We start from the raw sequence: 23,307 nt of genomic DNA, 5'->3' as shown, positions 1-23,307 counted from the left end.
CAGATGGCAGTTTAATCACAAAGTCACAAAGAAAGTGAAGTATTTACTTTATCAACCTTTTCCCCCCAAAAGGCCTTTGGAGGAGAAACTAAAAGTAGACAGACAAAATGTATACAAATGACACAAAAGGACAGATGACAGAAGTATTGTGTTTTTTAAATGAAATGTTTACAGTTGGCGGCATGGTGGTGTAGTGGTTAGCACTGTCACCTCACAGCAAGAAGGTCCGGGTTCGGGCTCCGTGGCTGACGAGAGCCTTTCTATGCGGAGTTCGCATGTTCTCCCCATGTCCGCGTGGGTTTCCTCTGGGTGCTCCGGTTTCCCCCACAGTCCAAAGACATGCAGGTTAGATTAACTGGTGACTCTAAATTGACCGTAGGTGTGAATGTGAGTGTGAATGGTTGTCTGTGTCTATGTGTCAGCCCTGTGATGACCTGGCGACTTGTCCAGGGTGTACCCCGCCTTTCGCCCGTAGTCAGCTGGGATAGGCTCCAGCTTGCCTGCGACCCTGTAGAACAGGATAAAGCGGCTAGAGATAATGAGATGAGATGAACACAGCTGCCTAATTGCCTTTAAGTGTGTGTGTGTGATATAATAGCTTGCCCCACATCATTCTTATTATGTCATCAATGAGACCTTTGTTCATAGGTTCATTGTCGAGCTATTGATAGATATTAGATTTCAGCTGTCCTGTCTAATATCAACACTAGCCATCACTTATCTTCAGTCCTTTAATATAATTATAATTATATTGTTTCTACATTAGATCAGAATTAGTCTTGCCTTATAATGCCTAATGAGCCAAATGAGCCTTGTGCTACTCTAATCACCTCGTTATAGTAGCAGGGAATGTGCATGGAGGAGTAACGTTACATATTTTCAGAATAACTCCACATTTCTTGCATTACTTTAGTTCTTGAATAGTGAGCTCTCGGCCAAATTTTCATTAGGTTTTCTGAAACAACACTGGTTGGTCTTTTGAGGCATTTTCACATGGAGGAAATTTTTGAATGCTCAAACATCCCACGACAAATCTGCATACATAATACATAAGTCCCGAAGCATCACATGTCTCTCCTGTTATGATGCTGCATATAGAGGTTTTGCTATATTACCATCTTTATTATTTGTCTCTATTTTTGTGTTGTGACCACAGACTTCTTAGCAAACAAGGTTAGCAATCTCGAGTTGAATCAAAGAAAAGGCTTTTATGTGGGACGCCTTGCAGCTAGCTTGGTGCGCTTGCAGGTTACAGTTTATAAGACTGGATGACTTACATTACAACCCCAAGTCCAAAAAAGTTGAGACACTGTAAAACATAAATAAAAACAAAATGTGAAGATTTGCAAATCATGGAAACCCTATATTTCATTGAAAATAGTACAAAGACAACATATCAAATGATGAAACTGAGAAATGTTATTGTTTTTGAAAAATATTTGCTCATTTTGAATTTGATGTCAGCAACACATTTCAGAAAAGTTGAGGCAGGGGCAACAAGACAGATAGATAGATTTCTATCTATCTATCTATCTATCTATCTATCTATCTATCTATCTATCTATCTATCTATCTATCTATCTATCTATCTATCTATCTATCTATCCATCCATCTATCTATCTATCTATCTATCTATCTACAGTGGTGCTTGAAATTTTGTGAACCCTTTAGAATTTTCTATATTTCTGCATAAATATGACCTAAAATATCATCAGATTTTCACACAAGTCCTAAAAGTAGATAAAGAGAACCCAGTTAACAAATGAGAAAAAAAATTATCCTTAGTCATTTATTTATTCAGGGAAATGATCCGATATTACATATCTGTGATTGGCAAAAGTATGTGAACTTTTGCTTTCAGTATCTGGTGTGACCCCCTTGTGCAGCAATAACTGCAACTAAACATTTCCGGTAACTGTTGATCAGTCCTGCACACCAGCTTGGAGGAATTTTAGCCCATTCCTCCGTACAGAACAGCTTCAACTCTGAGATGTTGGTGGGTTTCCTCAAATGAACTGCTTGCTTCAGGTCCTTCCACAACATTTCGATTGGATTAAGGTCAGGACTTTGACTTGGCCATTCCAAAACATTAAATTTATTCTTCTTTAACCATTCTTTGGTCAAACGACTTGTGTGCTTAGGGTCATTGTCTTGCTGCATGACCCACCTTCTTTTGAAATTCAGTTCATGGACAGATGTCCTGACATTTTCCTTTAGAATTGACTGGTATAATTCAGAATTCATTGTTCCATCAATGATGGCAAACCGTCCTGCACCAGATGCAGCCAAACAGGCCCAAACCATAATACTACCACCACCATGTTTCACAGATGGGATAAGGTTCTTATGCTGGAATGCAGTGTTTTCCTTTCTCCAAACATAACGCTTCTCATTTAAACCAAAAAGTTCTATTTTAGTCTCATCCATCCACAAAACATTTTTCCAATAGCCTTCTGGCTTGTCCACGTGATCTTTAGCAAACTGCAGACGAGCAGCAATGTTCTTTTTGGAGAGCAGTGGCTGTGGCAGTTCCTTCTGAGTGGGTGGAGCACAGAGGACGGCAGGACAGAGATCAGGTTTGTTCATAGGCTTTATTGCCACACTTTTCAGTCTAACAATATTTTTCCCAAAGTAGAGACACACACACACACACCAGCGTCTCGTCCGGGGATGAGCTCCCCTCTGCTCTCACTCTCCCTCCTTAAATAGGGCGCGGTTTACTGGGGAGAAGACACACAAAACATAGGTTAATCACACTCAGGTGAAGCGATTCTGCCACTTACCTTCCCCAACTCCGCCCCCCTGTCACAGACCGGCGCTTGACCACGCCCCCACTGCCACAGTGGCTTTCTCCTTGCAACCCTGCCATGCACACCATTGTTGTTTAGTGTTCTCCTGATGGTGGACCCATGAACATTAACATTTGCCAATGTTAGAGAGGCCTTCAGTTGCTTAGAAGTTACCCTGGGGTCCTTTGTGACCTCACCGACTATTACACACCTTGTTCTTGGAGTGATCTTTGTTGGCCGACCACTCCTGGGGAGGGTAACAATGATCTTGAATTTCCTCCATTTGTACACAATCTGTCTGACTGTGGATTGGTGGAGTCCAAACTCTTTAGAGATGGTTTTGTAACCTTTTCCAGCCTGATGAGCATCAACAACACTTTTTCTGAGGCCCTCAGAAATCTCCTTTGTTCGTACCATGATACACTTCCACAAACATGTGTTGTGAAGATCAGACTTTGATAGATCCCTGTTCTTTAAATAAAACAGGGTGCCCACTCACACCTGATTGTCATCCCATTGATTGAAAACACCTGACTCTAATTTCTTCAAATTAACTGCTAATCCTAGAGGTTCACATACTTTTGCCACTCACAGATATGTAATATTGGATAATTTTCCTCAATAAATAAATGACCAAGTATAATATTTTTGTCTCATTTGTTTAACTGGGTTCTCTTTATCTACTTTTAGGACTTGTGTGAAAATCTGATGATGTTTTAGACCATATTTATGCAGAAATATAGAAAATTCTAAAGGGTTCACAAACTTTCAAGCACCACTGTGTGTGTGTGTGTATATATATATATATATATATATATATATATATATATATATATATATATATATATATATATATATATATAATTTGGTTAATCAGTAACATGATTGGGTATAAAAAGCGTATCCCAGAAAGGCGGAGTCTCTCAGAAATAAAGATGGGGAGGGGTTCACTGCTCTGTGAAAGACTGCCAAACCCCCAAAAAATCCATTTTAATTCCGGCTTGTAATGCGACAAAACAGGACAAACACCAAGGGGGATGAATACTTTTGCAAGACACTGTATTTAAAATTAATTTAAAAACAAAAAGAAAAACAGAGGTTCCTCAAGAGTCTTTGGGTATTTACAGTATTATATAACAGCACTGTTTAATTCTCAATGATTGCTCAGAAGGTGTTGATTAATTTTCTGTAATAGCAGGACTGACAATAGTAGTTCTAATATGTTATTGTTTAAATAGTAGCAACTGAAACAGAGATTTATTTGGTGGACATTCCCCATAAATGGGTTAAAAACATGTGTAATTGTTTCTATGGAGACTCACAACACTATGTTCAGCATGTATAGAAGGAGTCTCCAGTGTCAGCCATTTGTAACAGACAGAAGTAAAGCTCGAATTTGACCTTTTCCAATACAGGACTGTCTTCAGAATGGCGGGTTTAGAGGTTCCTCATAATGTTCTGCATCAAGAGAGAGAAAATAGACTGGTGAGAGACCAGCTGTTTATAGCTGCTCTAACATATGTAATAACAGGAAATAACATATTTGGATGTTCCACAAAATTAAATGTAATTATAAATAAATTAAAAGTATGATGCATTATTCTTTAACGATTGAAAAAAAAATTTAATCATGGCAAATTGGGACAAAATAGTACAGGATATAAAATAATTTGGGATGTTCTGTTTTTAACTTTGGGTCATCAGTAATTCCCCTTCACACTGAACTGCATTACACCCCAATGTTGCTTATTTCCTAAAACAGCATGCCCATTGTTTTATTGCGTACTTAGATTGCTAAAGGGGTCCTATTTGGAAACCTCTCTGAAAAGAAAGCACTCTGTTTTAAGGGTTCCCTGGAGGAATAAATCATCTCTCCTCCAGAGAATTAACCAGAGGAGTAAATAATATCTAATATAGTTAGGTTTTTTCCAAGCAAGGTTTCAGAGGTGCCAATATTTGTAAGAATAATTTCTAGATGAGAAAAATGTAGATTACAAACTTTTATTTAAGGTTGAATATCTTCCAGGATTTAGTTTGATGACCTTTATCTCAAGTACTCATAATTTCAAGAGGTGACACTGACGGTGTTGGGTTTCATCCACCAGTCCATATTTTATACAACTTCTCATAAACTTTGTGTAAAGGTTCTAAATGGATATCTCATCTCATCTCATTATCTCTAGCTGCTTTATCCTTCTACAGGGTCGCAGGAAAGCTGGAGCCTATCCCAGCTGACTACGGGCGAAAGGCGGGGTACACCCTGGACAAGTCGCCAGGTCATCACAGGGCTGACACATACAGTAGACACAGACAACCATTCACACTCACATTCACACCTACGGTCAATTTAGAGTCACCAGTTAACCTAACCTGCATATCTTTGGACTGTGGGGGAAACCAGAGCACCCAGAGGAAACCCATGTGGACACGGGGAGAACATGCAAACTCTGCCCAGCAAGGCCCTCGCCAGCCACGGGGCTCGAACCCGGACCTTCTTGCTGTGAGGCGACAGTGCTAACCACTACACCACCGTGCCGCCCCTAAATGGATATATTATAAATAAAAATGAAAACGCATCAATATTGCTTTCAAAATGTTTTTCACTATTGGTTGATCAAATTAATGATGATGCTAATGTTTGTTCCAGTCTTACTCATGATCTTTACATGCGCAAAATACTCCAGTTTTTGCCCTTGTTCCAAAAAAGAAAATATCACTCGTAAGCAACAGGCAAGAGGCCGTGTGTCGCAATCTGCCGTAAAAACACCAATTGAGGCACATATTCCGAATGTGCTGTCCATATTAAATAAAACTGTTTTGGAAGAATCCAGCTTTTTCGGTAGCTTATGGAAAAGCACACAATTTGCAGGGTGATTTTTTTTTTTTGCCAATTTTAATAAATTTGCTTTCAAACTATCTACATTGATCCCTATTATCCATTTTAAAGACTTACTTTTTCCTACCCTAATCCTAATCTCACTCGAGTATCTTAATCTATCTCAGCACTTGTTGATGGAGTTAAAAGTAGCCTTACTTAGTTTAAAAAGTCTCAGTGTAAACCTGTAATATCTGGCAGAGTAACCCAAAAGATCATCAGGGTGTCAACAATCTTGTAACGGGATCTTAATGCTGTTTCAACAACACAAGGACACTTAATGAATTGCTCTCGGAAATGGACTTTGTACTTTGACATCAGTGTTTACAAAACTGTTAGTTCAGATGAAGTTTATGGAGCGGATTATTAGTCACAGGTGATGCATTAAAACCCTCAAGCACAGGACCAGTGAATTTTACACTGGTCTACAAACAGTCACCTGTTCTTAATGGCTTTACACTGAGCTTTTTGTGTGCTTGAGAATTTGAGTGGTGTAATGCTGCTTATTTCATTCCTGGCAAGATTTGCCTATAAAGAATCGTTTAGCTTCTAATCAAATCAGGTAAGAAATGCAACACACATACTAAGAAGAAGAGCCCAGTTTTCACTTTCACTTTCTTTCATTCTTTAGCCCTAAACTCAAGTATCAGGGTGATGGATAAGTTTGTTTGATGTGAAGGATGTAAATTGTTGTCATCTCGCAGCTCTAAGGTTTACGGTTCAATCCTGAGCTCAGGTTACTGGATATCTGATGTTTCACATGTTCTACCCATATCCACGTGAGTTTCCTCCAAGTTCTCCAGTTTCCTCCCACCTCCTGAAAACATGCCATTAGTGTACTGGCTGTAAGTGTGTGTGTGTGTGTGTGTGCATTGTGCACTGTGATGGACTGCGTTCCATTCAGGATGTAATCCCACATCACACCCAATGTTCCCAGGATAGACTTTGGAACCAGAATGCCTCTGATTAGGACAAAGTGGTTACTGGAGATGAATGAAAGAATGAATTTAGTAATGGATATATAAATATGAATAGAAGAAGCACATACGGTTGAACTTTGACAAATATTTGCACTGGATTGCCCCCACAAACCAGATACAGATCTTGCCTCAGCTTTACATTACTCACAAAACCAAATACTTGGCTTCTATGACTGCCAAGCCTCTAGGGATAATCTGTGAAAGCTCCCTTTTGCTTCCATCCAACCAGAGACGAATATCACCAGCGAAGATTTATGGGTTATTTTGGCCAGGGTTTGGCGTCACGTCCCACTGCTGAAAATAGACTGAAAATAGTGAGAGACTCACAAGTGCCCACGATGGGTGCTTAAATGAGGTGCTGCCTCAATCCGTTTAGCCAGGAAGTCCAAAACCTATTATGGCAGCACTGATTTTAAAGAAGAACGTCTGCAGTTATGTTGCATAACTGCTTTCTGACATGTGGAAAAGACAAACTCAGAATGTATGGACAAGAGAGTCCTGTCATTTAGCTGGATGCTGATGTTTTACCATACCCCCTTTACTCACCCACCCAGCCTGCTTCATGGCTCTGGGCTGAATCTGAAAGCCCCAGTGGATTGGGAAATCCCACTTGATGGGCTTGTCCTGGCTCAATCTGTTTGCTCTAATGGACGTAATGGCTGTTTGTCGTCCTCAGTGTTCTTCCTGCTGCGCTCTACTGCAGTGAGAGTGAGGAATGCTGTACGAAGGGTGCGGGAGGGGCTGACAGTGGTGAGGGGATGGGGATATATACAGGGAGAGAGAGAGAGAGAGAGAGAGAGAGAGAGAGAGAGAGAGAAGAAACAGAGCAGCCACTCACTGAAGCAATCGGTTTCTCTCCTTCCAGACATGGAGCAAGCCTGTGAGTACTTAATTTCATTCCCCAGCTGTGCATGTTTATACGTGTGTGCTTGCATGTGTGTGTGCATGTGTGAACATCCTGAGAGGTATAGTTCATAAAGTTTGCTACTCTTATGAGGTAAAATTAAGGTAAGGAACAAGACCAGGATCTTATCTGACATTACTCTGTGTTGAATCCTACAGTGGTCTGAGATTGTTTAATTGCATAATATTTAATTAATCATCGACTAAACACAGTAAGGAAAAACATCATTGATATTAGAGCCCAGCGATATTTGGTTATATGATGTGCTCAGAGCGGGTTGCTGTACTTCTTTTCATGTCACAAGCCTATTAGTTTGTCTTTCCTGTGTCAATAGCTTAGTCAAACTGCAGAATTACTGTGCAATTAGTGTGAGTGTTTGTTTTATGGCTGTGCGGATTGGTTTGTTCATTGGGCTTTACCATGAACATTTATCCTTCACTCCATGATGAACCTGTATGGACTGAGGAGGTGTGTTATCTGTCTGATGTACCGTATTTGCAACTCAAATTCAGTGAAATCCTAAAAAGTAGTATTTGCATTTGATGGTATTTGCATATCCATATCCTCTATACAGCATCCTGGTCAAGACGACCATAACAGATTTGCTTTTCAAAAGAAAGGCCACTGAAAGAGTCACAAAATTTAACGATCTGGGCATTATGCTAGGCGAAAATCTTACATGGAAGAAACATTCTGACTTTGTCTACAATAAAGTGGTTAAACGCTTGGGTCTTCTCTCACATGTTCAATACGGTCTCACTTTCAAAGCTGCAAAATGTATTTATCATAGTATAATCAAACCAGTTCTAAACTATGCTGACAGTGCATGGGGTAGTTTATCCATTGGAAGTTGCACGAACTTGCAGTGTCTTGCAAAAGTATTCATCCCCCTTGGTGTTTGTCCTGTTTTGTCGCATTACAAGCTGGAATTAAAATGGATTTTGGGGAGTTTAGCACCATTTGATTTACACAACATGCTGACAACTTTAAAGGTGAAAATTGTTGTTTTATTGTGACACAAACAATAATTAAGATGAAAAAAAAAACACCAACCCAGAAATCTGGAGTGTGCATAGGTATTCACCCCCCAAAGTCAATACTTTGTAGAGCCACCTTTTGCCGCAATTACAGCTGCAAGTCCCTTGGGGTATGTCTCTATTAACTTAGCACACCTAGCCACTGGGATTTTTGTCCATTCCTCAAGGCAAAACTGCTCCAACTCTTTCAAGTTAGATGGGTTGCGTTGGTGTACAGCAATCTTCAAGTTATGCCACAGATTCTCAATTGGATTGAGGGTCTGGGCTTTGACAAGGCCATTCCAAGATATTTAAATGTTTCCCTTTAAACCACTCCAGTGTAGATTTAGCAGCATGTTTAGAGTCATTGAACTGTTGGAACGTGAACCTTCGTCCCAGTCTCAAACCTCTGGTTGACTCAAACAGGTTTTCCTCCAGAATTGCCCTGTATTTAGTGCCATCCATCGTTCCTTCAGTCTTGACCAGCTTTTCTGTCCCTGCAGATGAAAAACATCCCCACAGCATGATGCTGCCACCACCATGCTTCACTGTAGGAATGGTGTTCTCAGGGTGTTGGGTGGCATTTCCCATGATGGCCAAAAAGATCAATTTTAGTCTCATTTGACCAGAGAATCTTCTTCCATGTGTTTGGGGAGTCTGCCACATGCTGTTGGGTAAACTTCAAATGTGTTTTCTTTAACCAATGGCTTTTTCCGGCCACTCTCCCATAAAGCCCCACTCTGTGGAGTGTATTGCTTAAAGTGGTCCGATGGACAGATACTCCCATCTCCACTGTGGATCTTTGCAGCTCCTTCAGTGTTATCTTTGGTGTCTTTGTTGCATCTCTGATTAATGCCCTCCTTGCCTGGTCTGTGAGTTTTGGCAGGTGGCCTTCTCTTGTCAGGTTTGCAGTGGTGCCATATTCTTTCCATTTTGCTATAATGGATTTAATGGCACTCCCTGGGATATTCAAAGTTTGGGATATTTTTTAAAACCCAACCCTGATCTATACTTCTCCACAACTTTGTCTCTGACCTGCTTGGAGGCTCCTTGGTTTTCATGTTGCTTGCTTAGTAGTGTAGCAGAGTCAGGGTCCTTCCAGAACAGGTTGATTTATACAGACATCATGTGACAGATCATGTGACACTTTGATTACACACAGGTGGATCTTAATCAACTAATTATGTGACTTATGAAGTGAATTGGTTGGACTTGAGTTCTTTCACTAGGAACTCAAGTATTCATAGTTACAACACTCAACGTAAATCTGATTTGTATTTAGGGGTTTCATACAAAAGGGGGTGAATACCTATGCGCACTCCAGATTTCTGTTTTTTTCATCTTAATTATTGTTTGTGTCAATCAAATGGTCAAATGTTGTGTAAATCAAATGGTGCTAATGCTCCAAAAATGCATTTTAATTCCATCTTGTAATGCAACAAAACAGGACAAACACCAAGGGGGATGAATACTTTTGTAAGATATTGTAGAGAGGCTCCAAAATTGAGCTGCTTGCATTATCACCAGATGAGACTCCTCTAAGGATGCTATAGAAGTTTTAAACTGGATTGATTTAGAGACAAACAGAAAAATTCATAAGTGTTTGCTAGTATTTAAATGCCTTCATAATTTAGTTCCTAAATATTTGAGCGATTCTTTCACTAGGAACTCAAGTATTCATAGTTACAACACTCGACATAAATCTGATTTGTATTTCCCAAAACTTAAGCTTATGCTAGGTAAACAAACTTTTAGATATTCAGGTTCAATGCTTTTTAATTCACTGCCAGCAAATATGAAATCAGCTATGTCTCTAAATCAATTTAAAAGGCTCATTAGGTCATATTTTTCATAGTCTGATTTATATTATATAATTATTATATTTTTGTTAGTTTCATATATATATTAATCATTTTCATTGCATTTTTTTCTTCTTCAGACCATAACGGTAGTTTTAGTTAACTTTTTAGATTAATCATCTCATCTCATCTCATTATCTCTAGCCGCTTTATCCTGTTCTACAGGGTCGCAGGCAAGCTGGAGCCTATCCCAGCTGACTACGGGCGAAAGGCGGGGTACACCCTGGACAAGTCGCCAGGTCATCACAGGGCTGACACATAGACACAGACAACCATTCACACTCACATTCACACCTACGGTCAATTTAGAGTCACCAGTTAACCTAACCTGCATGTCTTTGGACTGTGGGGGAAACCGGAGCACCCAGAGGAAACCCACGCGGACACGGGGAGAACATGCAAACTCCACACAGAAAGGCCCTCGCCGGCCACGGGGATCGAACCCGGACCTTCTTGCTGTGAGGCGACAGCGCTAACCACTACACCACCGTACTGCCCTAGATTAATCATATTAACGAGATTATTAAAGATTATTGTAATATATTTTTGAAATTGCAAATTAGTTATAGTTGTATATTGTCTCATCTCATCTCATTATCTCTAGCCGCTTTATCCTTCTACAGGGTCGCAGGCAAGCTGGAGCCTATCCCAGCTGACTACGGGCGAAAGGCGGGGTACACCCTGGACAAGTCGCCAGGTCATCACAGGGCTGACATATAGTCACAGACAACCATTCACACTCACATTCACACCTACGGTCAATTTAGAGTCACCAGTTAACCTAACCTGCATGTCTTTGGACTGTGGGGGAAACCGGAGCACCCGGAGGAAACCCATGCGGACACGGGGAGAACATGCAAACTCCGCACAGAAAGGCCCTTGCCGGCCCCGGGGCTCGAACCCAGGACCTTCTTGCTGTGAGGCGACAGCGCTAACCACTACACCACCGTGCCGCCCCGTTGTATATTGTATTTTTGAAATTATAAATTAATAGTTTTGCAGGGCTCCTATGGATACCAGCTGTGCTGAATGGGCCACCCTGTTGAAATAAAATCTGTCTGTCTGTCTGTCTGTCTGTCTGTCTTTTTTTCTAACCCACAACTGCTCCCTGGGTGCGTAGCATAGCTGCCCACTGCTCTGGGTATGTGTGTGTGCTCATTGCCCACTTGTGTGTGCATGTGTGTGTTCATTGCTTCAGATGAGTTAAATGCAGAGGTTAAATTTCACTGTGTGCTTAAGTCTGTGCTTGAGTGTATGTGTGACAAATAAAGGCTTCTTGGCTTCTTCTTGGCTTTTGGAGACCAATAAAGCACAATGAGGTCCATAATCCAATCAAGGACCTGTGATCAAAACTGAAAAGTGTGATGCAGAGGAATTCCTTAATATATAGCTAAAAAAAATCTTATAGCTTGAAAGAAAGAAAGCACAACTTTATTCATCACACACTTGTGAAATGTCCTCTCTGCATTTAACCCATCTGAAGTAGTGAACACACTCATACATGAGCAATGAGCACACACACACCCAGAGCAGTGGGCAGCCATGCTAACAGCGCCCAGGGAGCAGTCGGGAGTTAGGTGCCTCACTCAAGGCCACCTCAGCCCAAGGCCGTCCCATATTAATCTAACCTGCACGTCTTTGGATTGTGGGGGAAACCGGAGCAAACCCACACAGACACAGGGAGAACATGCAAACTCCACACAGAAAGGCCCTTGCCAGCCGCTGGGTTTGAACCCAGAACCTTCTTGCTGTGAGGCGACCATGCTAACCACTATACCACCGTGCCACCCAATGGTTGATGGATAGAAATGAAACTGACATTCAGATAAAGTTGAGACATGGTTTATTATGAATGTTAGTTCTTTTTACAGTGCATTCCAGGTCTTCTGCCTCCAGCTCGCACACATTTTTGCAGCCTTTAAAACACCTGGCTTTTATAATCATTGTGCTACAGCCTCTTATTATCTGACTCATTTGTGCTGGGAAGAGAATAAAGGTGTGAGCTGCTTCAGGTTCTCAAAGGCACAAATGCAATTCTCTGCTTTACTTGATGACCACTCTATTCTTTCCAATTTTACTTTGGACAAGCTTTGAGGGAATGGTTTAGGAATTATAGTATAGTTTTACATCCTATCATTTAAGTTCAGACAGCATTCTCGGAATGGGTGTGTTTCTGATACATATATTCAAAATACATATTTGAAATACAAAATATTATGGGCAGGATGGAATAAAAATGATGTGGTGACATTATGTAAATTGACACTTAGGAGACTGAAGTCCATATTAAAACAGACACTCACACCAAAACTCTCTTACAGCTCGAAATTCCCTCCAAAAGTTTTATCACCTTCTGTTTGGGAACAGTAATACCTCAGTTCATCAGGGATTGATATGAAAATAGCAATGATGCAAAAACCAAGACTTGTAACTATGTTACTGCGTTTCTATTAAAGGTACGGTAGGCGATTTTTTTTTTCAGAAGCATTTCTTGTTATACATATTTCTTGAAATTCATATTACATCCCAATAGCAATGAATAAATCAAATGCTCTGACAATAAAAAGAAAGAATACATCATCTCTGGCAGTCACAGGGCTGTGAAAAGCCTGTCCAATCATTTCTTTCAGTCCAAATGAAATGATTGGATGGCCTACCTGCTTGTGTATCTACCAACCTACATACCTGCATGCACTCTTCCCTGTGCACTCATTGCATGTGACCAGAGTCTTTCACAAGGCTAGGCAGATATATTGCTAAAGCTAGTGAGCTAGTCGCACAAGAATGGTTGAGGAAGGGCAGCCAAAATTTCCAGTTAAAGTTATACCTACAATAGCTTGCACTGCTAAACAAATCAGAAAAGGCTACAATGAAAGACAGGTTGGATAAATGCTGCCTTCATGTGCTATCAGAATTATGGTAATTACAAGTTCCGACTTGGAAGTTGCAAATTAACACCTCCTCAACTTGAAATTTGGAGTGGGAACTTCAGAAATAATTCGGATACCCGAGTTCCCAAGTTGGGATGACCTTCAACCTTTCAACATGGCACAGGACAGTTTCAGTAATGGATGGTAGGTAATTGTTTATTTTTACCAATACAACTGTCGTTAGCTGTTGCATGTGTACATAATCTTTTCTGTGTACACTTTACTTGATATATAACAGTGCTATTTAGCATGTGTGTTACACAATCAAAATTGGATTTCACCAAGCAACAAGCAAGAAGGAATCTTGCATCCACTATTTTTAATTTCGCTCCAACAACAAAGCACTTGAATATGACATACTCCTAAGTCTGACTTCACAAGTGGGAAGTAGGACCTTTCAACTAGCACATGAAGGCAGCCAAAGCAAAAGGTCAAACCACAGTGAATATCAATATGGCTTTTCAACGATGGCGTCAACTGAGATAGTTATCTTTGTTTTGTTTTTTGGGGAATTTTGTGAGTTGGATATGAAAATGATGTGCTATGGTCTTCTCCCCTACACTGTTTTGTAGTAGTCAGGCAATGTGTGTTCATGTGTTTTGGAAGAGCGGCTTTGGAGGGAGGGTTGTAGGGATAGAGTGGAAATTTTTAGTTGGATAATTTCAAAATCTAGCTTACTTTTCCTGTTTTTTCCAAAATCACCTATTCTGCCTTTAAGTGTATAAAGGATTTCACATGTGCATGCTTTTAATAAACAAATTGATGCTTAGAAATATGCAAATGAAGTCATGAGACAAGACATGGACAGTAACCCTGATACTAGACATTACATTAACCATTGCATAACTCAAGTTGTGTAATTGCCAGTGTTGTAGTCAAGTCACTAAACCTCAAATCTGAGTCCAGCCTTGAGTCCCCAGTGTTCAAGTCTGAGTCAAGTCCAAGTCATGAAAGAAAATTTCGAGTTGAGTCCGAGTCGAGTCTACTATTGAGCCGAGTCGAGTCTGATTTGAGTATGAGAACAAGACTCCAACTGCATCATTTGACGGTGGCTGTTGCTGCCTTTATGTGAAAGCGTCTCTGCTACTGTGTTGGACTAACGTTACTGCTTGACTACTCCATAGGCTACAGATAAAAAGCTTGTTAATCGCTCAGCAAGCCCTGCCCACTATCAACAGGGCAAATAACATGAGAGAGGGTTAACACTAGTTAGTTCATTGGTCAGCAAGCCCCACTATCAACAGAGCAATGAACATAGTGTGTCACTGGTATAGTCTTGCAAAATGGCAATTGAAGTTTGAGGTTGTCCTCGTCGTCTCCTCGATAGTTCTTCTACATGTGGAACACATAGCAGTGCATTTTTTTCCCACTACATGAGAAGTCTGTATAAGCAAAGCAGACAATCCTAGGGGCTTCTCTCTAGGCATTTTAGCGCCATAAACATTAGTTTGTTCCTGAACATGATGTATGAACAGGTGAATGTGCATTCTCTTGCACGAAATTAGTATAAAAATTAATTTAGATATACATATCTTGTGCCAAATTATTATGGCATGTTACAAAAAAAATAAAGAAAAAATCTGAATCCTCGTCTCCAATTTACAAGTCCGAATGTACTTAATGCACGAGTCCGAGTCATCAGTGCTCAAGTCCAAGTCAAGTCACGAGTCCTTAAAATTAGGGCATGAGTCGGACTCGAGTCCAAGTTCTGGACTCAAGTACTACAAGCCTGGTGATTGCTATGAATTTGGAAGTGTGAGACCATGTTAATCAATCAGCAATAGTTTTCACTAGCTGGTGTGTTAGATGCTAGCTATCAGGAAAAGCTTCTATGATCTTGTAGCTATGTAAACCTCTCACCTCTTGGCAGCAAGATAGCATGTGGGGTACAGCAATACTTACAAACCAAATATAAACCGAAGTACCAGTGTAGTGACCTTCTGCAGATTTAGTACATACCACTAGTGTGGGTATGAAAGATATCGTCCGTCAGAACATTTCACTTAGCCGAAGTGGCACTACTGATCTCATGTTCACTTCAAAGTGTATTTCTTGTATTTCAAAATACAAACTCCTGTGCTTTAATCTATTTGTTTGTTTGTATATGATCCCATTTTCGCCCATATTGACAGTGCCGTATTAAGCCAATGCGGTGCCCCTGGGCACTATACCTCAAGTGGCCCCCCCCACGCGCACGCGTTCAGTAACCTCCTGCACACACAAACCTTCCCTTTTGCTGTCAAAAATAGTAGCATATACATAAACAATAGTACACATAAACAAGGTCATTCTTCCTCATTGAAAATTTATTAAGTAGGCTACATCAGCCCATCAAATTCACTGAAAACAACCAACGATATGCATGTAGGCATATTGAAATGTCTTATTCAAAAATGAGCAGCATATATTTGTATGTCTCCCTCGGCTAACACTGGCTGTGGTTGTAGCATCTCCCCGGCTAGTGCTAGCAGGTCCATCTCCCTCACTAGCATCGCTGATTTCACTAGCTTCGGCTTCAGCGCTGGTAGTGACAGCAGTTGTCGATGTTTTTATAAAAAAAAAGATCTAACACTGGAACATTTTTAATTGTAGCTACACGCCTGGAGCCTCTCTTTTTTTTATTTTCTCTTCGCACAACCACTCAATTGATGTCTGTCCATTTTTCATTTCTACCGCGGTTTTAAAAAAATTGATACATTTCACCGTAGGTGGACTGGCTCAACTGACAGGTTGAGGAAAGGGGGGTTAATGAATTATATATGACTATTTAACAATGTCAAGTGTATAACCATTTTAAGTGTACAAACATTCACGAAAAATATTTTTAAATTTTCTGTCATGTGCTGCCCCCCCGGTGGTGTAGTGGTTAGCGCTGTCACCTCACAGCAAGAAGGTCCTGGGTTTGAGCCCTGGGGCCGGCAAGGGCCTTTCTGTGTGGAGTTTGCATGTTCTCCCCGTGTCTGCGTGGGTTTCCTCCGGGTGCTCCGGTTTCCCCCACAGTCCAAAGACATGCAGGTTAGGTTAACTGGTGACTCTAAATTGACCATGAATGTGAATGGTTGTCTGTGTCTATGTGTCAGCCCTGTGATGACCTGGCGACTTGTCCAGGGTGTACCCCGCCTTTCGCCCGTAGTCAGCTGGGATAGGCTCCAGCTTGCCTGCGACCCTGTAGAAGGATAAAGCGGCTAGAGATAATGAGATGAGATGAGATGAGAGATGGTGCTGCCCCCCCACTGGCTGTGAGTGGTTGGTGCCCCTGGGCACTGTGCCGCAGGCCCATATAGTTAATCCGGCCTTGCATATTGATCATTTGCCAATTTCCACCAAGTAGCAAGCTCATCACATGACAGCTACCAACCAAGGACTGTGAAGGCTACCACCTGCTTCCTCCAAGATATGTGAAGCCAGCCAAGACATAGTTTCAAATTGCTGCTCATGCTCCATCACAAGCTGGCTAAACATCCTCAGAGGAAGGTGCCAACTCCCCTTTTTGCATACATGAGCTCGCAGTCAGCCACAATTGGCTAATGTCATTGTAATTGACAGGGGAGTGACAGTATAACATCCCTCTCACCCAGAGAGCACAACCTTTTTCATAGAAAGCATCATTTTGCTCTCTAAGACTCTTAGCCACAAATGACTGTTGCATTGTTGGGATTTGAACTCGCGATCTTTTATTTTGCATTTATGTTACAATCCCAATTCCAAAAAAGTTGGGATGTTGTGTAAACTAAAAACAAAAACATAATGTGATAATTTGCAAATCTTGGAAACCATATATTTCATTGAAAATAGTACAAAGACAACATTTCAAATGTTGAAATTGAGAAATGTTTTTGTTTTTTGAAAAATATATGCTCATTTTGAATTTGATGTCAGCAACATGTTTCAAAAAAGTTGGGACAGGGGCAACAAAAGACTGAAAAATTTGTGTAATGCTAAAAAAACTAATTTTGTGAATTAGCAACAGGTCAGTAACATGATTGGGTATAAAAAGAGCATCCCAGAGAGGCGGAGTCTCTCAGAAGTAAAGATGGGGAGGGGTTCACTGCTCTGTGAAAGACTGCGTGGGCAAACAGTGCAACAATTTAAGAATAACGTTCTTCAACGTAAAATTGCAAAGAATTTGTGGATCACATCATAATATCATTAAAAGATTCAGAGAATCTGGAGAAATCTCTGTATGCAAGAGACAAGGCTGAAAACTGGCATTGGATGCTTGTGATCTTCAGGCACTCAGGAGACACTGCATTAAAAGCAGACACATGTCTGTAGTGGAAATCACTGTATGGGCTCAGGAACACTTCAGAATCGTTTGTGAAAACAGTTCATTACTGTTTCCACAAATGCAAGATAAAACCAGATATAAACAATATCCAGAAACACCGCCACCTTCTCTGGGCCCGAGCTCTTTTATGGTAGACTGAGGTGACGTGAAAAACTGTCCAGAGGTCTGATGAATCAAAAGTAGAAATTCTTTTGAGAAATCATGGACACCACGTCCTCCAGGCTAAAGAGGAGAAGAGACCATCCGGCTTGTCATCAGTGCACAGTTCAAAAGCCAGCATCTGTGATGGTATGAGGGTGTATTAGTGCACATGACATGGGTAGCTTGTACATCTGGGAAGGCAGCATTAATGCTGAATGATATATACATGTTTCAGAGCAATATGCTGCCATCCAGACAAAATCTTTTTCAGGGAAGGCCTTCCTTCTTTCAGCAAGACAATACCAAACGGCTTTCTGCACATATTAAAACTACATGGCTCCGTAGTAAATGAGTCAGGGTGCTAAACTGGCCTGCCTGTAGTCCAGACCTGTCTCCCATTTAAAACATTTCGTGCGTTATGAAGCGCAAAATACGACAAAGGAAATCCTGAACTGTTGAGCAACTGAAATTGTATATCAAGCAAGAATGGGACAACATTTCTCTTTCAAAACTACAGCAATTGGCCTCCTCAGTTCCCAAACGTTTACAGAGTGTTGTTAAAAGTAGAGGTAATGCAACACATTGGTAAACATGTCCCTGTCTCAACTTTTTTGAAACGTGTTGCTGACATCAAATTCAAAATGAGCATATATTTTTCAAAAAACAATACAATTTCTCAGTTTCAACACTTGATATGATGTCTTTGTACTATTTTCAATGAAATATAGGGTTTCCATGATTTGCAAATTATCACACTCTGTTTTTATTTTCAGTTTACACAGTGTCCCAACACTTTTGGAACTGGGGTTGTATATTAAATTAACAATCACAGCATGTGGTGAAGCCTTGCTGAAGGCCATTTCCTGAAGCGGCACTCCCATACCTGCTACCACTCCTCTCCCATCAGCCAGGGCTTTTTAAGAACTGTTTGGAGCTGCTCCATTTGCCAGACTGTCTCTTGTAGACTTTCTTCACCTCACTACAGCTCATTGGTATTGTGTCTTCTTGATTCCCCCTGCCTGAATTTCTCCTTGTTTTTTGTCAAGTTTTTCTGTCCAGTTTTTGTCCCTGTTTTTTGCCTGCCTGTTCTTTTGAATTGTGTCTTTTGCTACCTCTGCCTGGATTTCCCTTGTCCCTGTGTTCATCAGTTTTTGTGAAGATTTCTGTCTTTTTTTTGTCCCAGATCATGTCTACTGTGTTTTTGACCTCCTGGCCTGTTTTTTTGACTACCGATTTTTGCCTGAGCCCTACTGTACCTTTTGCCTTTCTGCCATCTACTTCATTAAAGAAGTTTTCTCTTTACACTGCCTGTTTTCTGAGTCTGCTCTTGGGTCCTCACTTCACCTCAACTCGCCACTCCTGACAGGTGAAGTTCATTCCACCGCTTTGTTGTAGGTACTGAGAATAGTCTTGTGGGATGGTTGGTCAAGTCATGCTTGGGGCTTGAAGGGAATGTGGTACAGTGCGGGTTTCATTAATGTCTTAAATCTGATGTAGGAAGCCATGGCCTAATGGTTAGAGAAGCAGCTTTGGGACCAAAAGGTCTCCGAGTTTGATTCCCTGGACCAGCAGGAATGGCTGAAGTGCCCTTGAGCAAGACACCTAACCCCCAAATGCTCTCCAGGCTGCTCTGAGTATGTTGTACATTGCTCTGGATAAGAGTGTCTGCTAAATGGCATTCATATAATGATGTGGGCACCTACAGGAGTGGGGTGGTGTTATAGACCATTTTTAGATTGAAACATGGAGCTGCATTCTGGACCAGTTGCCAGGGCTGGATGGCAGGCACAGGAAGCCACTTGCAGTAGCTCAATCTTGAGATGACAAGGGATTTACCAAATACCTGAGCATAATCTGTAGGAAGGAACAGCCAGATCCTGCTGATGCTGTAAACGAGAAACCTGCATCACAGAATCAGTATAGAAACACGAGTAGAAACTGATAGCTGATTGTCCTGAACAACACAAAAGGTCATGCATTACTAGAGTGTTCACAGCATTTCTAGGGAGATGACAGGATCTTGATGTTGGGATGTATCTTCTGGTATATGCAACAGTTCAGTGTTGCTGGAATTAACTTTAAATGATGAACTGCTGTCTGTAATGAGATGACTGCCAGACGTGCAGAGATTTGAGCTGAGACATGATTAGATTAGATAAAACTTTATTGATCCCTTTGGGTGGGTTCCCTCAGGGAAATTAAGAAATTATGAGTGTCTGAGAGAAGAAAAGGAAAAAAAAACAGTTATATGTTTTCCACCTAGTAGTGGCATGAGAAGATCAGAGGCTGTTACCTCACTGAAAGAGTGGATTTAGAGAAAGAGGACAAGCCAGTTTTAAACTAGCATCTATGGGTAGCAGATCATTCAGTGTTGCTGCTCCTAAACTTTGGAACTCATTACCACAATCGCTTCGTGACTGCTTCACTCTCTCTTCCTTCAAAGCTAACTTGAAAACTTTCCTCTTTACCTCACACTACTCTTCCTAGGGTGGCTTTTTTTTTTGGTAACTCCTGTGTAAAGCGTCCTTGGGTTTGTGAAAGGCGCTATATACATTGAACTTATTATAAACAACTAAGCCTTGTGGGACTCCATGGAGCATAATATTTTGTATTATTAAACATACAGGACACACTTTCAATGGAATAAAAACATGTATTCTATTCCCTTCTAGTGAGTTCCATTCATTTGGTTTGATAGCATGCAATATTGTTAGCATATTGCTTATCCTACATGTATTATGTCACTCTACCCAATGGAGACTGAGCATTGAATATGGTTGACGATATTACATGGTTGTCAAGACAACATGACATCACACGCTGGAGATGTAAAACTTCCATGCAAGCGAGCGACTGCACCAATTTGTAAACAAACATGGCTGTCAGGTTTGCTTCATTAAATACGGAAGATTTTGAGAGAATTTTGAAAGAGAAAGACGCGTTGAACACCCGAAAGGAATGTGCATGTATAATAATAATAATAGTATTGGCTAGCTTTTTTTTCATAGTATATCAGATATATTCCATTCAGCTAGCATGATATTGAACTCGTCTTTGACTCATTCAATATCATGCTAGCTGAATGGAATATATCTTATATACCACGAAAAAAAACAGCTAATATTTAATTTTATACAACCCCGATTCTAAAAAAGTTGGGACAAAGAACAAATTGTAAATAAAAACGGAATGCAATAATTTACAAATCTCAAAAACTGATATTGTATTCACAATAGAACATAGACAACATATCAAATGTCGAAAGTGAGACATTTTGAAATTTCATGCCAAATATTGGCTCATTTGAAATTTCATGACAGCAACACATCTCAAAAAAGTTGGGACAGGGGCAATAAGAGGCTGGAAAAGTTAAAGGTACAAAAAAGGAACAGCTGGAGGACCAAATTGCAACTCATTAGGTCAATTGGCAATAGGTCATTAACATGACTGGGTATAAAAAGAGCATCTTGGAGTGGCAGCGGCTCTCAGAAGTAAAGATGGGAAGAGGATCACCAATCCCCCTAATTCTGCGCTGACAAATAGTGGCGCAATATCAGAAAGGAGTTCGACAGTGTAAAATTGCAAAGAGTTTGAACATATCATCTACAGTGCATAATATCATCAAAAGATTCAGAGAATCTGGAAGAATCTCTGTGCGTAAGGGTCAAGGCCGGAAAACCATACTGGGTGCCCGTGATCTTCGGGCCCTTAGACGGCACTGCATCACATACAGGCATGCTTCTGTATTGGAAATCACAAAATGGGCTCAGGAATATTTCCAGAGAACATAATCTATGAACACAATTCACCGTGCCATCCGCCGTTGCCAGCTAAAACTCTATAGTTCAAAGAAGAAGCCGTATCTAAACATGATCCAGAAGCGCAGACGTCTTCTCTGGGCCAAGGCTCATTTAAAATGGACTGTGGCAAAGTGGAAAACTGTTCTGTGGTCAGACGAAACAAAATTTGAAGTTCTTTATGGAAATCAGGGACGCCGTGTCATTCGGACTAAAGAGGAGAAGGACGACCCAAGTTGTTATCAGCGCTCAGTTCAGAAGCCTGCATCTCTGATGGTATGGGGTTGCATTAGTACGTGTGGCATGGGCAGCTTACACATCTGGAAAGACACCATCAATGCTGAAAGGTATATCCAGGTTCTAGAGCAACGTATGCTCCCATCCAGACGACGTCTCTTTCAGGGAAGACCTTGCATTTTCCAACATGACAATGCCAAACCACATACTGCATCAATTACAGTATGGCTGCATAGAAGAAGGGTCCGGGTACTGAACTGGCCAGCCTGCAGTCCAGATCTTTCACCCATAGAAAACATTTGGCGCATCATAAAACGGAAGATACCTAAGACAGTTGAGCAACTAGAATCCTACATTAGACAAGAATGGGTTAACATTCCTATCCCTAAACTTGAGCAACTTGTCTCCTCAGTCCCCAGATGTTTACAGACTGTTGTAAAGAGAAAAGGGGATGTCTCACAGTGGTAAACATGGCCTTGTCCCAACTTTTTTGAGATGTGTTGTTGTCATGAAATTTAAAATCACCTAATTTTTCTCTTTAAATGATACATTTTCTCAGTTTAAACATTTGATATGTCATCTATGTTCTATTCTGAATAAAATATGGAATTTTGAAACTTCCACATCATTGCATTCCGTTTTTATTTACAATTTGTACTTTGTCCCAACTTTTTTGGAATCGGGGTTGTATATGTATATATTGCCTATTCCTGAATATTTAAATGAGCTTTGGATACAACTACTTTATTAAAGTGCCATTCCACCATTGGATGTATTCTTTGGCATAAAATACAATATATTTTATGACAACATGACTAGACAGAGAAATCTTTTAGCTTCAAAATGATATATCAAACATAATTTTTGACAACGACAAGTATATTAATTTTGCGACCAAAGTCCCCTACCCTTTTAATTTCTGCGCGGTAGTGAAACGTGATGTCATCGGCAGGTTCCCCTTCTTGTGTACCACGTCACGTGTGATGTGGCACAGATTATCAGCAATGGCGGACAGAATGCGATTTCCACTTGTCGATTGCTGTGCCGATATTCACCATCAACTGTCTCCTTTGGGCATCACTTGCTATTTTCCTACGCTTCTTTTCCGAAGCTGACAATCGCGTTCTATCCGCCATTGCTGATAATCTGTGCCACGTCACACGTGACGTGGTACACAAGAAGGGGAACCTGCCGATGACATCACGTTTCACTACCACGCGGAAATTAAAAGGGTAGGTGACTTTGGTCGCAAAATTAATATACTTGTCGTTGTCAAAAAATTATGTTTGATATATCATTTTGAAGCTAAAAGATTTCTCTGTCTAGTCATGTTGTCATAAAATATATTGTATTTTATGCCAAAAAAATACATCCAATGGTGGAATGGCACTTTAAGAACATTTGTACACCAGCACATTCACACATGTTTCCAATCAGCCAATCATGGGGCAACTGCCTTCTTCTGGCTGCTCCCATTAGCGGTCGCCACA

General features: G+C 40.7%; 1 protein-coding gene across 3 annotated transcripts in view; it reads left to right on the top strand.

Moving 5' to 3' along the window:
• Positions 1 to 23,307, top strand: part of phactr2 (phosphatase and actin regulator 2) — a 120,033-nt gene that overhangs the window by 15,062 nt on the left and 81,664 nt on the right. The window contains exon 1 of one of the 3 annotated variants that reach the window (XM_060926341.1): positions 7,459 to 7,525. The exons of the other annotated variants lie outside the window; for them this stretch is intronic. Coding sequence (XP_060782324.1) covers positions 7,513 to 7,525 — 13 coding nt within the window. The 5' untranslated portion in view covers positions 7,459 to 7,512. Of the gene's footprint in view, positions 1 to 7,458; positions 7,526 to 23,307 lie in introns of those variants that run through there. 3 annotated transcript variants of the gene reach the window in all.

Source organism: Neoarius graeffei, chromosome 7 (genome assembly GCF_027579695.1).
Source record: "Neoarius graeffei isolate fNeoGra1 chromosome 7, fNeoGra1.pri, whole genome shotgun sequence".
Classification (NCBI taxonomy): Eukaryota; Metazoa; Chordata; class Actinopteri; order Siluriformes; family Ariidae; genus Neoarius; species Neoarius graeffei.
This window is presented reverse-complemented; position numbering and strand designations above follow the sequence as displayed.